This window comes from Cicer arietinum, chromosome 7 (assembly GCF_000331145.2).
Source record: "Cicer arietinum cultivar CDC Frontier isolate Library 1 chromosome 7, Cicar.CDCFrontier_v2.0, whole genome shotgun sequence".
Lineage (NCBI taxonomy): Eukaryota > Viridiplantae > Streptophyta > Magnoliopsida > Fabales > Fabaceae > Cicer > Cicer arietinum.
Window position 1 is genome coordinate 50,861,389 of NC_021166.2, and position 17,334 is coordinate 50,878,722.

General features: G+C 31.3%; 1 protein-coding gene across 1 annotated transcript; it reads left to right on the plus strand.

The window, feature by feature from the left end:
* Nucleotides 1-9,647: 9,647 nt before the first annotated feature.
* On the plus strand, nucleotides 9,648-14,555 carry LOC101492938 (UTP:RNA uridylyltransferase 1). The gene is made up of 6 exons (XM_004510846.4): nucleotides 9,648-10,792; nucleotides 11,285-11,656; nucleotides 12,671-12,894; nucleotides 13,039-13,102; nucleotides 13,668-13,864; nucleotides 14,113-14,555. Exons 1-6 carry the CDS (start codon nucleotides 9,752-9,754, stop codon nucleotides 14,321-14,323), a joined length of 2,109 nt encoding a protein of 702 aa, XP_004510903.1. The 5' UTR covers nucleotides 9,648-9,751; the 3' UTR covers nucleotides 14,324-14,555.
* The last annotated feature ends 2,779 nt before the right edge of the window (nucleotides 14,556-17,334 follow it).

Sequence of the window (17,334 nt, forward strand, 5' to 3'; positions counted from 1 at the left end):
TATTTGAACGCTTATTCTACAAATGGGCTGTAAAATCAATCACATTCACTTTAAATAAAAATTATTTACTTTAAATAAATAAAACCAAATTTAAAACAAATTTACGAACCCTCATCACCTCTACTCTGGGAACCCTCATCTCATCTACGTACTGTGCAGACATCTACTGCTTCTCCTTTAAAAAAAATTGGATACGTTGTCTCATGTATTTATTAATTTGTTGTTGTCACGAAAACTAATAAATTGCTACATAATAAATCATATAAAATATTTTCTTTTTTGAAATTTGTTGATCTGTTCTATTTTGAAATCTTTTATGTTGTGAAATTGTTACATAATGGTTGATGTTATCAGTAGCTTATTATTTTTGTAACTGCATTTATATAGGTCATATAATATGGACCGGAAATGGATGTCTGCCAATCGATTGTCAAAAGTGTATGAAAATGGAGTGAATGAGTTTGTTGAGTTTGCAGTGAAGAATGCAAAAGATCCAAATAGAGTCATTTGTCCTTGTTTAAAATGTTGTTTTGGAAAACGCGTTAGAGAAGATGAATTGGAAGGACATTTAGTATGGAATGGAATTGATCAAAGTTATACATGTTGGATAAGACATGGTGAGAAAAAAAAAAAGGAAACATTAATTTTGAGAATGGTTCGACATATGCTTCAACTGACTTCGATATAGATACATATGAGCTGGACCGAGTTGAGGAGATTGCAAAAGCAGTTGAAGAAGATCTTCGGGATTGTCCTAAAATGTTTGGGAGTTTGTTGAGTGATGCAGGGAAACCATTATATAATGGTTGTACTAAATTCACAAGACTGTCGGCGATATTAAAGTTGTACAACTTAAAAGCGAGTAATAGATGGTATGATAAAAGCTTCACAGAATTATTAACACTATTAAAAGATATGTTGTCAGATGATAACGAACTTCCCAGTCGAACCTACGAGGCAAAACAAATTTTGTGCTCTATTGGCATGAGTTACGAAAGGATTCATGTGTGTCCTAACGATTGCATTTTATTTCAAAACGAATATGAATTACTTAAGGCGTGTCCGAAATGCAATGTCTCTCGATATAAGAAGAAAGAATCTACTCCAGCAAAAGTCGTGTGGTATTTTCCTATAATACCAAGATTTAGGTGCATGTATCGCAGTGAAGAAGATTCAAAACACTTGACATGACATGCAGATGAAAGAATTAGAGATGGAAAGTTTCATTACCCTGCAGATTCCCCACAATGGGCAAAAATTGATCACGAGTATCCTGAATTCGGGATAGAGTCAAGAAATCTAAGACTTGCACTTTCTACTGATGGAATGAATCCACATGGTCTTCAAAGCATCTCACACAGCACATGGCATGTGATTTTGTTGATTTATAACCTACCTCCATGGTTATGTATGAAGCGTAAGTTTATGATGTTGTTTCTGTTAATTTCTGGACCCAAACAACCGGGGAATGATATCGACGTATATTTGACTCCTTTAATTGAAGATTTAAAAATTATGTGGGAGAAAAGTGTGAAAGTTTATGATGGGTATAGGAAAGAATGTTTCAATTTGAGGGCTATGTTGTTCGGCACAAATAATAATTTTCTAGCATATGGTAATTTATTAGGATATAGCATTAAAGGTCAGTGTGCATGTCCTATATATGAAAAGAGTACAGATTGGATGCGGTTGAAACATTGTAAGAAGAATGTATTTCTTGGGCATCGTAGATTTATACCTTATAGTCATCAGTATCGTGGGTGGAGAAATGCATTCAATGGAAAATCAGAGGAAGGTAAAGCTCCTTTAGCACCGACTGGATATCAAATACTTGAAAAAGTACAAGGTTTGACCAATAAATTTGGCAAACCTTTTGCGGGAGAGCTGGTGAAAACTGGGTGGAAGAAAAAGTCAATTTTCTTTGAATTGCCATATTGGAAGTCATTGTATATAAGACATTTCCTCGATGTGATGCATATTGAAAAAAATGTATTTGATAGTGTTATTGGTACGTTACTCAATGTTCTAGGAAAGTCTAAAGATGGCATCAATGCAAGATTGGACTTGGTTGATATGGGAATAAGAAATGATTTGGGTCCCGTAAAGAAAGGAAATCGCACATATCTACCTCCAACCGCTCATACTCTATCTAGAAAGAAAAAAATTGTTTTATGTAAATTTCTACACGAAGTTAAAGTTCCAGAAGGACACTCTCAAACATTAAAAATTTGGTTTGTATGAATGACCTCAAGTTAAAAGGTTTGAAGACCCATGATTGTCATATTCTAATGGAGCATTTGCGACCAATAGGTATACGTTCTATTTTACCTGAAAAAGTTCGACGAGCCTTAACAAGATTATGTTTCTTCTTCAGGAAAATTTGTAGTAAAGTGATCGATCCTAAAAAATTACCGACATTGCAGAGGGAAATTGTTGTTACTTTGTGTGAGCTTGAAATGTATTTCCCACCCTCGTTTTTTGATATAATGGTTCACCTTACTGTTCATCTGGTTAAGGAGACACAACTTTGTGGGCCAGCTTATATGAGATGGATGTATCCGATAGAACGATATATGAAAATATTAAAAGGGTACGTAAAAAGTAGAAGTCGACCAGAAGGTTGTATTGCTGAACGATACATTGTTGAAGAGGCTGCTGAATTTTGTACTGAATATCTGTCCAATGTTGAATCCATAGGGCTTCCCATGTCTCGTCATTCGGGAAGACTATCAGGAGAAGGGATAACTGGAAGGAGACTACTGACTATATCAAGGACAGAATGGGAGCAGGCACAATTGTATGTTCTGCACAATGATGATGAGGTTCAACCGTATGTTACAATACACATTGATCAGTTATCTCGTTTGAACATGAATAGGAATCAAAATTGGATAACTCGAGAGCACAATCGAAGTTTTGTAACATGGTTAAAAAATCACATAATGTCAAAATTTGATATAGACCCCGGATCAATTTCAAATAGATTGAGGTGGCTAGCAAATGGTCCGAGCTTACATGTCTTTTCTTACACTGGTTATGTTATTAACGGCTACACATTTTATACCAAAGAACAAGATGATCAGACCACTATGCAAAATAGTGGAGTCACTCTCGTAGCTGAAGCGATGCATGTCTCAAGTGCAAAAGACAAAAACCCAATATATGCAAATCTATCATATTTTGGGGTTATCGAGCGCATATGGGAGTTAGACTACACAATGTTTCGTGTTCCCATATTTGGTTGCAAGTGGGTCGATAATAATAATGGCGTTCGGATTGATGAGTCAGGATTCTTGCTTGTCGATTTTAATAGGGTGGGATACAAAGACGAGCCTTTTATTTTAGCGTCGCAAGCTCAACAAGTGTTTTATGTCACTGATCCTTCTAATGATAAATGGTCTGTTGTCCTATCGACCAATAAAATAAGTGATGATAACAATAATGATGAAGATGTTGGTAATGATCTTTTATTTGCAACATCACAACAACCACATGAAATTGATTCAACTGATGATGGTTTATATCTTAGAGATGATCATGATGAGGGAATTTGGATTAATCCATCGTTTCGTATTGTAAATGGACAAACAAATGTGAATGTCACCAGGAAAAGAAGAAGGGCATCTTAATGTATATATCCGAGTTTACATGTCTTTTCTTACACTGGTTATGTAATTAACGACTACACATTTTATACCAAAAAATAAGATGATCAGACCACTATGCAAAATAATGGAGTCACTATCGTAGATGACGCAATGCATGTCTCAAGTGCAAAAGACAAAAACTCAATATATGCAAATCTATCATATTTTGGGGTTATCGAGCGCATATGGGAGTTAGACTACACAATGTTTCGTGTTCCCATATTTGGTTGCAAGTGGGCCGAAAATAATAATAATGTTCGGATTGATGAGTCAGGGTTCTTGCTTGTCGATTTTAATAGGGTGGGATACAAAGACGAGCTTTTTATTTTAGCGTCGCAAGCTCAACAAGTGTTTTATATCACTGATCCTGCTGATGATAAATAGTATGTTGTCCTATCGACCAATAAAATAAGTGATGATAACAATAATGATGAAGATGTTGGTAATGATCTTTTATTTGCAACATCACAACCACATGAAATTGATTCAACTGATGATGGTTTATATCTTAGAGATGATCATGATGGGGGAATTTGGATTAATTCATCGTGTCGTATCGTTAATAATGGACAAACAAATGTGAATCCCAACAAGAAAAGAAGAAGGACATCTTAATGTACATGTTTAATTGTTATATATAAGCCATGTAATCTGAATTGAGTTCATGTAATTTAATTGTTTGATCTACCAGAATTGAGCATTTTAGTATTTAGCTTTAACTGTATTTGATTTTCTGCTTATATTTAGCTTGATCTTAGTGTTTTATACTAAGTTCATGTAATTTAATGTACGTTTGACCTGCCATAACTGATTTTCTGCTTATATTGAACTTGAAAACTTTATTTTAGTACTGGTAACTAAAATTGTTTGTTTAAACATGTTTAATTGTTTATTTGTTTAATAATAAACTTCATGTAATAATAAACTTTATTTTAATAATAAACTTCATGTAATTTATTTGTTTAAACATGTTTAATTGTTTTATATAAGCAGCCACGTATTTGATTTTCTGCATATATTTAGCTTGATCTTAGTGTTTTATACTAAGTTCATGTAATTTAATATAAACTAGTAATTTACATGAACTGAACTGAAAAAAAAAATCCAAATATAGGTAATTTACATGAACTAAACTGAATATAAACTAAGAGTCCAGTTAAACTAAAAGGCCTCTTTGTTTTCTTATGTTACATAAACTAGCTTTGTTTTATACCAAGTTAAAAGGTTCTTTTAAAAAAACAGTCATATAACATAAGAAAACAAAGAGGTCTTTTAGAGCGCTTATTTGAAAAAGCGTTGTAAAAAGCCTTTAAAAAAACAGCCATATAACATAAGAAAACAAATGGGCCTTTTAGAGCGCTTATTTGAAAAAACGCCGTAAAAGAGCATTTTAAAATAAAATAAAGAGGCCTTTTAGAGCGCTTATTTGAAAGAGCGTTGTAAAAGGCCTTTAAAAAACACAGTCATATAACATAAGAAAACAAAGAGGTCTTTTACAGTGCTTATTCTACAAGCGTTGTAAAGGAGCCTTTTAAAAATAAAATAAGGAGGCCTTTTAGAGCGCTTATTTGAAAAAGCGATGTAAAAGGCTTAGGTCTTTAAGAGCGCGTTTACAACAAGCGCTTTAAAAGTTAGGTCTTTTAGAGCGTTTTTCCAACAAGCGTTGTAAAAGGCTTCTAAAAAAGCGCTGTAATAGGGTTTTATATATAATAGTAAACCACTTCAGTTTCCTCTTCATTATGTAAACTTCACTATCATCTCTTCTTCATCGTTCTTCTCTTCCTTTGCAAATCCTATCATCTCTTCCATTACGAACCATATTTCCACGACCATTTCTCTCATTTTTAACCTTATTTCCATCCAAGATCATCTTTACCATTACAAACCATATATTTTCATTGAAATACATAACCCTCATTACGTATTTCTTCGAACCATACTTCAGTTTCTCCGAACCGTATTTCTGCGCATTTCTCCTACGAACCCTACGTATTTCGCCTCACTATTCAAGTATTGATGTTATTAATTTTTTGTTATCCCTAAAATGCATGTTGAACTTATACTGATACGTACTTAGACTACTACATGTTGAACTTGTTGAAGTTATACTGAACTGCATGTTGAACTTGTTGTAGATAAATGGATTCTAACAAGGCTTTGAATTGTCAAAATGAGGAAGTTTTCAACACCAAGACTTACGAAAACGAAGTCAAACGTGGTGCAACCATAATGCAAAAGGTCATAAAAGCAAGGAGTAGTGGGATAAAATTTGAGGTATACTATACTTTGTTTGCTGTTTATTTTTTATCTTTTTTGAAAGCATGTACTTACTATATGAGTTTATTAGGTTGGATGGAATGAAAGTGGTCAGCCAATCGACCCCAACAACTCAATGTTTGTAAGTTACATTGGAGCTGTTGTTCGTCAAAATATCCCCATTACAATCGATGACTGGAGAGATAAGGCGTTGAAGGATGCCAAAGATATATTGTGGAATGATATACAGATAACTTTTTTGATCCACTCTTTTGTCATTTATAATTTTTTCCATTGAAATACTTTACTCAAACTATATAAATTTTTACACGATTGTTATTGTTTTTATATAGAATATAAGTAAGGCAAATCGCGAGAGGGCGAGAAATCCGACGCACCCATACAAAAAATCACGTATGGGATATGCACGTCTAGAGCAAAAACTTGTAAGTAATTAAACATCACTTTTATATAATGAAGGAATTTGTATTATAAACTATAGTTTATAACTAATATTTTGTTTATGATCTTAACGAATAACGACAAGACACCCAATCCGATCAACCGTTGGGTCGTCATATATTGTGGAAGGAAGCTCGTGTAAATAAGGACGGAGTGGTTGATAATGAAAATGTTCAAAAAATAATAGAACTTTGTGTAAGTATATGATCACTTTAATATTTTTTAATATGGTATATTATCACTTTAATATTTTTTAATATTATATTTTAAAAATGATATTGAACTTATCTTTTTAATCCTACATGTATTTTAGGAGAATATCGAACAAAATTCGGAAAATAAAGAGGGCAACGAAGAAAGTTGCAGGAACATTCTGGGTAAAGTGTTTAATGTTCATGAATATTCCGACCGCATGAGGGGGAAATGATTTGGCGTAACTCCTAAAAGCTATTTTTCACAAGAGAAGCGCCAAAATCCATCCAATGAGGAAGTATTAGAGAAGCTCAAACTCCTATCAGAGCAAGTGGCACTCTTGGTGAAGACGAATAAAGACAAGCAACTCCCGGATCAGCTCCAAATGGAGAGTGAAAACGCGAGTTGCAACGTTGGTCTCAAAACTCTTCCCGAGGTAATTAATTACTTACTTATGTAATTATTTATGTATTAACCATACTTATGTATTAATCATTGATTTATGGTGTCACTCCATGCGTTCTATACTTATCCTTCCCTACTCATCGGAAGGTCGGAAAGGGAAAATTGTACAATACTTCAGGAGAAGTATTGCACAACACAGCGATCCATGTCAAAGTATCACCTGTCATTGCTTTGGAACCAAATGCAATGTTGCCTATACCGGACAACGATGCAGATATGAGGTTTTTGAGCGAAGCAGTTGGTAGTTGCGTGACATGACCCACACATCTTGTTGCTCTTGATAAGGTATGTTTAATTAATTGAAATGTATGTTTAATTGATATGTATATTTAATTGCTTATTTGAAAAAGTGTTGTAAAATGTGCATTATAATGCATATATTGAGTGCACATTTTACAGCGCTTATTTGAAAAAGTGTTGTAAAATGTGCATTATAATGCATATATTGAGTGAACATTTTACAGCGTTTATTTGAAAAAGCGTTGTAAAATGTGCATTATATTGCATATATTACAACGCTTTTTTAAAAAAGCGCTGTAAAATGTGCATAACAAGCGCACACAATATATTTGCATATTTTACGCTTTTCTATTTTAAAAAGCGTTGTTATATCTTTTTACAGCGCTCGATTCTACAATGTTTTTTTTTTAAAAAAATGTTGTAAATGACTTAAAACAAGCGCTGTAAAATCTTATTTTTCGCATAGTGTAAAAGTTTATAAATATCTTACATTCAAAGTAAATTTTACATTTACATCCAATAAAATTTAATATTTTATGATTATCTTTAAATTGTAGTTAAAAAGTAGTACATTCATGGTAATGTTGTGATATCTCATTTCGGTAAAAAACTAATTTATAATAACAATGGAAATCTTCATTAAACTCTGATAAGAAAGAGATATTTTTAGCAACTACTAGATTTTTTTTAATAGAAAATAGAAATTGGTTCTAATTTAAGTTACTCACAATATCCTCACAAAAATATTGAAAATATTCCTTCGACTATCGGAAAAATCATATACAAGTGACTATGAACTTTAAAATAACTGATCTTTTATTTTATAAAATTTCAAAACAAAATTATGTTTTAAATAATTATATCTTTTGAAAATTTTCTAAAATTGAAATGTTTGAAACAGGATAATGTTACAAATTTTTCAGTAGATAAAAAATTCTTAGATTTAAACTTGATTTTTTGAGTGAATAGTTTTAGTAAATTAATTTAGAATATAACTTTATGATTACACCTAAAAATAAGTATTTGATTAATCGAGAATGATAAACACTTGAATTTTGGAGTAGTCCAACTATTTTTAGTCGAACGAAAGTCAAGTGCGTAGGAAAGAACTAAATATGAGTTAGTTGAGTATTTTTCAGGTTTACTTCGGTCCTCACTCGTTTTTGAAATTTCTAGTATGAATTCTTTGTTTTTCAATTTTTATTTCATATAGGAAGTTTTGAGTTTCAGATAATTCTGCCATGGAAAATATTTCTAAAAAATTTACTTTACATATCAAAAATCTAAATCACATATAAAAAATTTAAATTTTGAATATGTTAATTTTTTAATTGGATATTTGAAAAACAAAATTTTATATTAAAAAATTTATATTTATGCGGATGAACAATGAATCTAAAAATTTTCAATATAAAAAATAAAATTATAGAGATAAAATAGTTTGTTTTATTTCAATATTATTTAATTGTGTTTTGATTGTTTTACCACTTTCTGATTTTCTCCAAAGAAAATATGGGTAGCAGAATAGATATATATCTATATACAGGTAGATTCTACCTAGATATTACGTGGTGTAGTGGTGGACTACAAAAAAAGCTCACACCTTTAGTCTTTATTTTCAATTAGATCTTTTATTTTTCCACTGCTCCCCATGATTGTACTTAACAGAAACAAATTTAGCGACCTTAGATTTTATTAGAATATTCTTCGAGAATAAATATGACGCACCGCACAAATCATATTGATTCGATAAATCATACATTACGTAATTTTTTTTAATGCATACTATATTTATTTTGAGATTAATTTTTATGTACAGTTATATATTTAACTAAATTGTAATATAAAAAAAAAATCTTTTCTTTGTTAGATTATTGCACAAATCAAAATTTAAATATTTTACAGTGTAAAATGTTTGAATATTTTTTAAATATTTAAAAAACAATCATATCAAAATAATAAATAATGATATTGTTAAATATGTGAGATTCAAATCTAAAATTTTATTATATAAATTTTTAATGGTACTTATGAATATTAACAATGTTAACATATTAATTATTAACATCATTAATAAATTGTTGATTTATCTTAAAATTATAACTTCACAATTATATATAGATTTTGGTAATAATTCGGATATAAAAAAAATATTTGATCTTATTTTTTATTAATGTTTAAACTGATGAATCTACATTGCTCACTTCGATTCAAATCTAATTTAATTAAATAAAAATCAAATCTATTTAAAAAATACACATTAAAACAAAAGAAGATAAGATAAGTAAAGCAAAAAAAAAAAAAAGATAACAATAACAAGATACACTTAAATCCTAATTCGATTTAAACTCTTCCAAATTATCTTTATATATATATTTCACTTTCCATTCTTTGAAGTACTAAGTTTCTCTTTGTCTCTCTGTTTCTCTGTCTCCCTGTCTCTCTCTCTAACGCAAACTAAAACTCACTGCCACTCCATTCCTGCAGCCATGAACGGCGATGGAGGAAACTTCCCACCGCCGCAATCCAACGGCGGTGATTTTCTCCTCTCCCTTCTTCAAAAACCTCACCTTCAACCATCCCAACCCCCAACCATCCCACCTCTACAATCTCTTACAATAGATCCCGCCGTTGCCATGATGGGCCCCACAATCCCCATCTCCACATCTCCATATCTAACCAACGGTCACGATCATCCCAACCTTAACTATCTCCCTCACCACCCTCACCCTAATTTTCCACCATGGTCCCACACACCTTCTCCATACACGCAAAACATATTCGGGTTAACCCATAACCCGTTTTCCCTCCCTCAAATACCCGAAACTCATTACCCTAACACCAATCCACTTCACTTCAACAACGGTGTTTCCCTCGCCGAAGATTTAAGAAGATTAGGGTTTCCTATTGAAGGAAACAACAATAGCAACAGTGTTAATTCCTTCATTCACCAACAACAACAGCAACACCAATTGAATGAATTGAAGTTACAGTTTGGATCTTTACCCACTGTTTCGTTTGCTAATTCCTCTCCAGTGCCTTCCAATGGAAACTACAATGGTTTTGATAGGAATAATAATAATCAAAATCACAATCATAATCATGATGCTGTTGATTATGAAAGAAGAGGGGTTATTGGGAATTTTAGGTCAACTGGAATATCCACTGAACAAATTAGGGTTCCACCTAGGTTTGTGAACGATACAAGAGGAAAGGGTTATTGGGGTTCTGAGGTTGGTGAAGTTGAATTGAATGGTAGGAATGAGAATTTGTTTAGGGAAAATGTAAGAATTGGGTTTGGTGAAAGGAGCAACAATTCTAGAGGCAATGTGGGTGGTGGACATGAATTGAGGCTTCCTGATCAGATTGATCATCCTGGTCCACCGTCCGGGAGTAAGCTTCATTCTGATGTTGTTGTTGATGATGATATTGATGCTGTTGGAGAACAGTTAGCTGATTCGTTGTTGCTTGAGGATGAGCTTGATGACAAGAGTAGTAACTCTAGGAGGCGCCGCGGACCTAGGGATAAGGTTAATAATACTTAAATATTCGTTGGTATTTATTAAATAAGTTTTGTTCTGAATTTCAATTTCATTTATTTACTTGGAGTAACTGTTATTTGTTTTCATATTGTCAATGTTATGGTTAATGGTTAGGATTTTTTTTTATAAATTTCTTAGGGAACTGTTTATGAAAAAATCTAGGTTGTTGATTGAATTTTATGGTTAGCATTGTTGTCAATCACAGATTGCGGAAAATAATAGTTTGTTCAAATTCTGCTGCTATAGCCCCACTATTGTTGCTTTGGCAACATTTTGTACTAAATAGTGTATCAGGGAACAATAAAGATTTGTTTAGATTCCACTATGTTATAGCACTATAGCCGTTATTTTACAACATTGATAGTTAGATACCGAATATCATATAGTGAGAGGTTCATATGGTATTTATTTATCTATCTTCGTAGTATAAATGAAATGGAATCTTAAAGCATGAGGTTAACTGACAACATTTATTATCAGGATGCGAGATCATCAGACTCGAGAGGAACACAGTTGCTAAGCCAGCGGGCAAGATCGTATAAAAGACAAATGATGTGCCGCAGGGACATAGATAATCTTAGTGTTCCTTTCCTTGCAATATATGAGTCTTTAATACCACCGCAAGAAGAAAAGCTGAAGCAGAAACAATTGTTAGCGTTATTGGAGAAGTTAGTTTGCAAGGAGTGGCCAATGGCTCGGCTTTATCTCTATGGATCATGTGCTAATTCATTCGGTGTTTCTAAAAGTGACATTGATGTTTGCCTTGCTATTCAGGAAGCTGACATGGACAAATCTAAGATAATAATGAAATTGGCTGATATTTTGCAATCAGATAACCTCCAGAATGTTCAGGTGAGATTTTTGCTGTGTCCTCTTAAATTGATTTGGTATGTTTTTGGTTTACATTTATTTTCATATATAAAGAAATATTTCTCCAAAGCATGAGGTCCATATATAAGCTTGCTATTTCATAAATGAGATATGATGATGACCTTTGTCATATATTAGATAAGTTCAGAAATTTACTATAAGAGGACTGAGTATGAATTTGAATTTTTCTTAGATGCTGGAAAAATAATCTCTATTTGGTAGACATTTATTATTCCACCTGCCTTGTTTGGGTTTTTGTTAGTGTGGTAGTTAAAATTGCGATTTTACTTGTACGGTCTTGCAGTTTTACGATTTTATTACCCCTTGCAATCACAACCATGCTCAAAAAATCGTTTCCTTTAAAACTCTGTTATTTTCTCCAAACAGAAAGAGGTATTTTTGAAGGGAATTTGATATTATCGTATTTTTTGGAAAAGATGTAGGACATAATGTGTTCATTTTTGCAGTTAATAGATTATAGTGTGATTTGCATTATCAAGGGTTTACCTCTGTTCATTGTTTTGCTAATTTTAGTCATATATGAATCATATAATATGATATACCCTAGTTTTTAAACAAGGTTTGTGTGCAATCCTAACAAGAAGACACCCGGTGTGATATGTGCCCTTGATTTTTGCTAGATGTTTGAATGTCAAGGGGGCCCTTAACAAATCAGAAATAACTCAAATAAAGAACTGGATTAAGACAAAGGGAATGAAAAGTTAAAAGATGGTCTTCAATAATGTTTTTTACATGCAATGAAGCATGTAAAAAGAAATATTGGGAGAGAAATACAATGGTAGAAGTTATTGTATAAAGAGTATTTGAAACCTAGAAAATAAATGAAAGTAACAAAATAAGATAGAAATGGAAGATAATCAATAAATTTGGAATCTGAAATGAAGGATTAATAACTTACTCATTGAATTATTCATTTAAATTAATTAAATTGAAATGAAAATTTCTTCAGAGTCCTTACTTTGAGATTGTGTACAGGCATTGACACGAGCAAGGGTTCCTATAGTAAAGCTCATGGATCCAGTTACAGGAATCTCTTGTGACATATGCATCAACAATCTCCTTGCTGTTGTAAATACAAAGCTTCTTCGGGATTATGCACACATTGATGCAAGGTTGCGACAGCTGGCTTTTATCATTAAACATTGGGCAAAGTCAAGAGGTGTCAATGAAACTTACCATGGGACCTTATCTAGCTATGCGTAAGTTCTCTTCTTGTGTTATTCACTTCAAAACATTTTTTTTTTGTAAAATGAAGGACATGAATGAGTGATGGAATTGAAGTGCTGGTGAATGTCGTATGAAATATGACGCTGTAATTCTAATTTGTGCTATTCTAATTTCAGGTATGTTTTGATGTGCATTCATTTCTTACAACAGCGACAACCTGCTATCCTTCCATGTTTACAGGTGTGTACTGTAACTTCCATTCTTTTCTTCCAAACAGGATATATCTTCTAGACATAAGCTTTCTTCTGCTACCTCATTATTTGTACTACTTACGGAAGTAACCTTCATTTTATTCTGAACACATTAACTAGAATTCCTTTCATTATAGAAAGTGAAAATCAATTCAGCAAAAAAACAAAAGAAAGTGAAAATCAAGTTAACCAAGTTTGTTAGGTTTCTCTTCATTAAGCACATCAAATTGTGTTATGTTAATCCCTGAGTTGTTTTCGGACTGAAATTTTCAGTCATAGGATCAACTCTAAGGAAAGCACTTTATATATTAATCATGTATGTAGGATTTGCAATGGTAAAAAGATTCATCCACATTAAGTATGTCATACATGTTCACTCTGGCATGGCTAATATCGTCACAAGAATAGCATTTATGCAATATTTTAAGCAAGCTTAGTTGATTCCTCCTCATTAAGTATGGCATACATGTCACTTGAATAGTGTTTGTACATCATATATATGACTTAGTAATATAATACATGAATTTGTCGATTAAATACCATTTTCTTTATAGGGGATGAAGACAACATACTCTGTGACTGTAGACAATGTTGATTGTGCATTCTTTGACCAAGTTGAAAAACTTGGTGAATTCGGCCGACACAACAAGGAAAGCATTGCTCATCTTGTGTGGGGATTTTTCTATTATTGGGCATATTGTCATGATTATGCAAATTCTGTTATATCTGTTCGCACAGGAAGCACAATTAGGTAAGAATTCTGTATCTATTAAACTTTTTTGTCATAGTTCCTATCTTGAAAATATCATTATTTATTGTCACCTTTTTTTTATTGTTGTATATGTTTTTTCTCGCTTTCTAACATGACTGAGAATATAAAATATCTATTAAACCATCAGTAATGCTAAATTCTGAGTAATGAAACTAACATAGTAACAGATCTGAAATTGTTGATATAGACTTTTTATTTTACTGAATATAATACTTCTTTTGTTGTAGCAAGCGAGATAAGGATTGGACAAGAAGGGTTGGCAACGATCGCCATTTGATATGTATTGAAGATCCTTTTGAAACATCTCACGATCTGGGTCGAGTGGTAGATAAACACAGCATCAAAGTTCTCAGAGAAGAGTTTGAACGTGCTGCTGATATTATGCAATTTGATCCAAATCCATGCAATAAACTTTTTGAGCCTTATGTACGTAGTTGATTGACAAGTTGTTTTTGAACTTAGATTTTTAGGGGAAGTAATGAAACACTTTGGCTTGTAAAGTTTCTTTTGCCACATATTTAATATAATTAACCTTCTTTATGTTCATGTGTATTTATGAACGTGTTAAATTTAATTTCAATGTAAAGAGCTTTTGATCTTGATCTTTTATTCGAAAGCAAGAATTACTGTTATACTAGACGAGCTTCCGAATTATTAAGGATTTGTTTAATTGTGTTTTGCATTTTAGTTTTTGAAAACTCTATTATAAGTCAATCTTTAAACACTTTTTTTAAGAAAAAAATAGAATAAAACTTTTGGTAATCTTATTTACAAGAACTCTTTGAGATAAGAAAAGGAAATAGTTGTTTGGTAATTTTGTTTTCAGTATATGTTTTAAAACTTGAAAATTAAAAATTTGTTTGATTCACATTTTGAAAATAAGTAAAAACAAGTGTTTTTACAGGCAAATGTTTAACAAAAAATATTTTCCAGAAAAATGCTTAAGAATAATTCATTGAAATAATCTATACAAATATATAAAGGGAATTCATGATTTTTATGTGATTTTTTTATTCTAATTTTACACTTGATTTAAATTATTTTAATTACAATTCAATTATTTTATAATAATTAAACAACTAACTATTTTTTTGAATATTTATGTCTATATATATATATAAACAAAAAAGGAGTTATCCAGTCTAAAAAACATTAAAAGAGGAATTGGATCCTCTTATTCTAAATCTCACTTAATCTATCTCGATCATTTTTATTTATTTATTTATTTTTATATTTGTTTTTTCAAAAAAACTCATTGAATTAAAAGAATATATGATATGTTGTTGAGACTAATAAAAGATTAACGGTGTTCAATAAAAATGCATAAAACATTAATTTTGATATATCTCAATAACTTATCAAATGATTTTAATAGTGAATCATCTATGTCAATGAACCACTTATATATACAAGATGGATTTCTTGTTCCAACTATATTTTATCTGTACCAATGATTAGTTGCTTAAAGTGTTAGAGTTGTTTCTCACTAGTACTAACCACATATTAGTATTCAATCATTTTAATTAGAGCCTATGATTACATTAAATATAATCTAATTTTATTGAACGAAATCTAATTTTATTGAACGATAACTATATTAATTAAATGTGATAAAATCAATATGTCCTTATTGTTATTTAATTAAATATAATTTAATTGATAAATTATTGTAATATTCAAACATTTTATATTATTTTTTATATTTTACCTTATTAGAGTATCTCCAACGGTGAACTCAATATAGATTCATTGAGTGGGGCCCATCGTGCCACATCATCTTGAAATAACCCCTCATTTTCTTCTCCAACGGTGAACTCACTTGTTTATTAGATAAGGTCCACCACTAACAAATCATTTATTTATTATTATTCATAAATTAATAATAAAAAAAGATAACCGTATCAAAGTAACGTTTCTTCGTGAGAGAATGGTGATGACAGTTTGGCACATCTCCAACGGTGAACTCGCCAAAAATTGAAGGTTACGTAATTACACCTGGCGGACGAACTCATTTTGGCTACTGTTGGAGATGCTCTTAGGACTAGAGCTAATTATTTTAGAAATTGTTGGTGATAGTTACTATTGTATTGTGTTATTTTAATTTTTAATAATAATAATAATAATAATAATAATAATAATAATAATAATAATAATAATAATAATAATAATAATAATAATAAAAACATGAATCGAGAAAAGTTAAAGACAAACTTACATTATAATTAGAGTTTTAATGGGTTTAGGTTGAAACATCAGGTTCCCCACTGAGACAGAATAAACAAAACCGATGCCTTCCAATCACAAACGCTATGCGATATAGAAAATAAAGGGATTAAGAGAGAAAAAGGAAGAAATTCAAGAACTAAATGAGTTAGTGATTCACCCCCTCAAGTGTAGTACATTTGGGCATCACTCATATCAGTAAGGGCCTCACTCTAATTATATCTATGTATGGTTGTGTTTATCTTGGGATTTGTGAGATTAAATATATATTATGCTGAAATACTTTGCATCATATTGTGGAAAATAAATGTGGTGTGATATATTGTAATAATGGTTATGTTGAACATATTCAAAATGTGGAAAATAAACGTTATGTGATATGTTGTTAGAATAGTCGTGCTTGACATGTTCAAATGGTGTGACATTATATGATACCTTGTTATAATAGTTGTTATTAACGTATTGTGGTGCAAATATGTTGTCGTTAATAAGTTAGCCTCACATTATATTAATAATTTATTACTGAAGTGTCTACATTCATGCATTCATTCATAGTTGGTGGTGCGTCCAGAATTGGTTGGAGCCCACATATCTTTGCGAGGATTTTGAGTTAGTGGTGTTGTTTGGAAGGACCCACGAATCCCTTGCAGAGAGACGATATTACAGAATCATTACATTGACGTATAGACTAAGTAACAAGGTCTGTTTGGGTATGCATTTTGATTGAGGCGTGGTTAGTGTTTTATAAGGATAATTGATGTCTCTCGATCATTTGGATGAAATAATGTTATTAATTATGTAGATATTGTACTGTTATATTTATATTTTTATTGTTATTGTACCTCTTGGCCGATTGGGTGAATTAATGTTATTAATTACTGTTATATTTATATTGTTGTTGTACCTCTTGATCGTTTGGGTGAAATAATGTTATTAATTATGTAAATATTATATTGTTATATTTTTATTGTTATTTATTTATTGGTAAGTACTTTGGAGATGACCTTATTTGTTCACAGATGACATTTCTAATTTACTTGCACCGCTAAGTTTCAGAAGAATAAATAGATCATCTCTTTTAATTCTAGGGGTAGTAGTGGTCAGCTTTAGGAAATTTATTTATGTTGAACTCTACTTTATACCAATTATTATTTTGGTACGACATTTCTGAACCTTACCATTTGAGTATTTAGTTATCTGATTAAGATACTTGTGGATTTTTAATT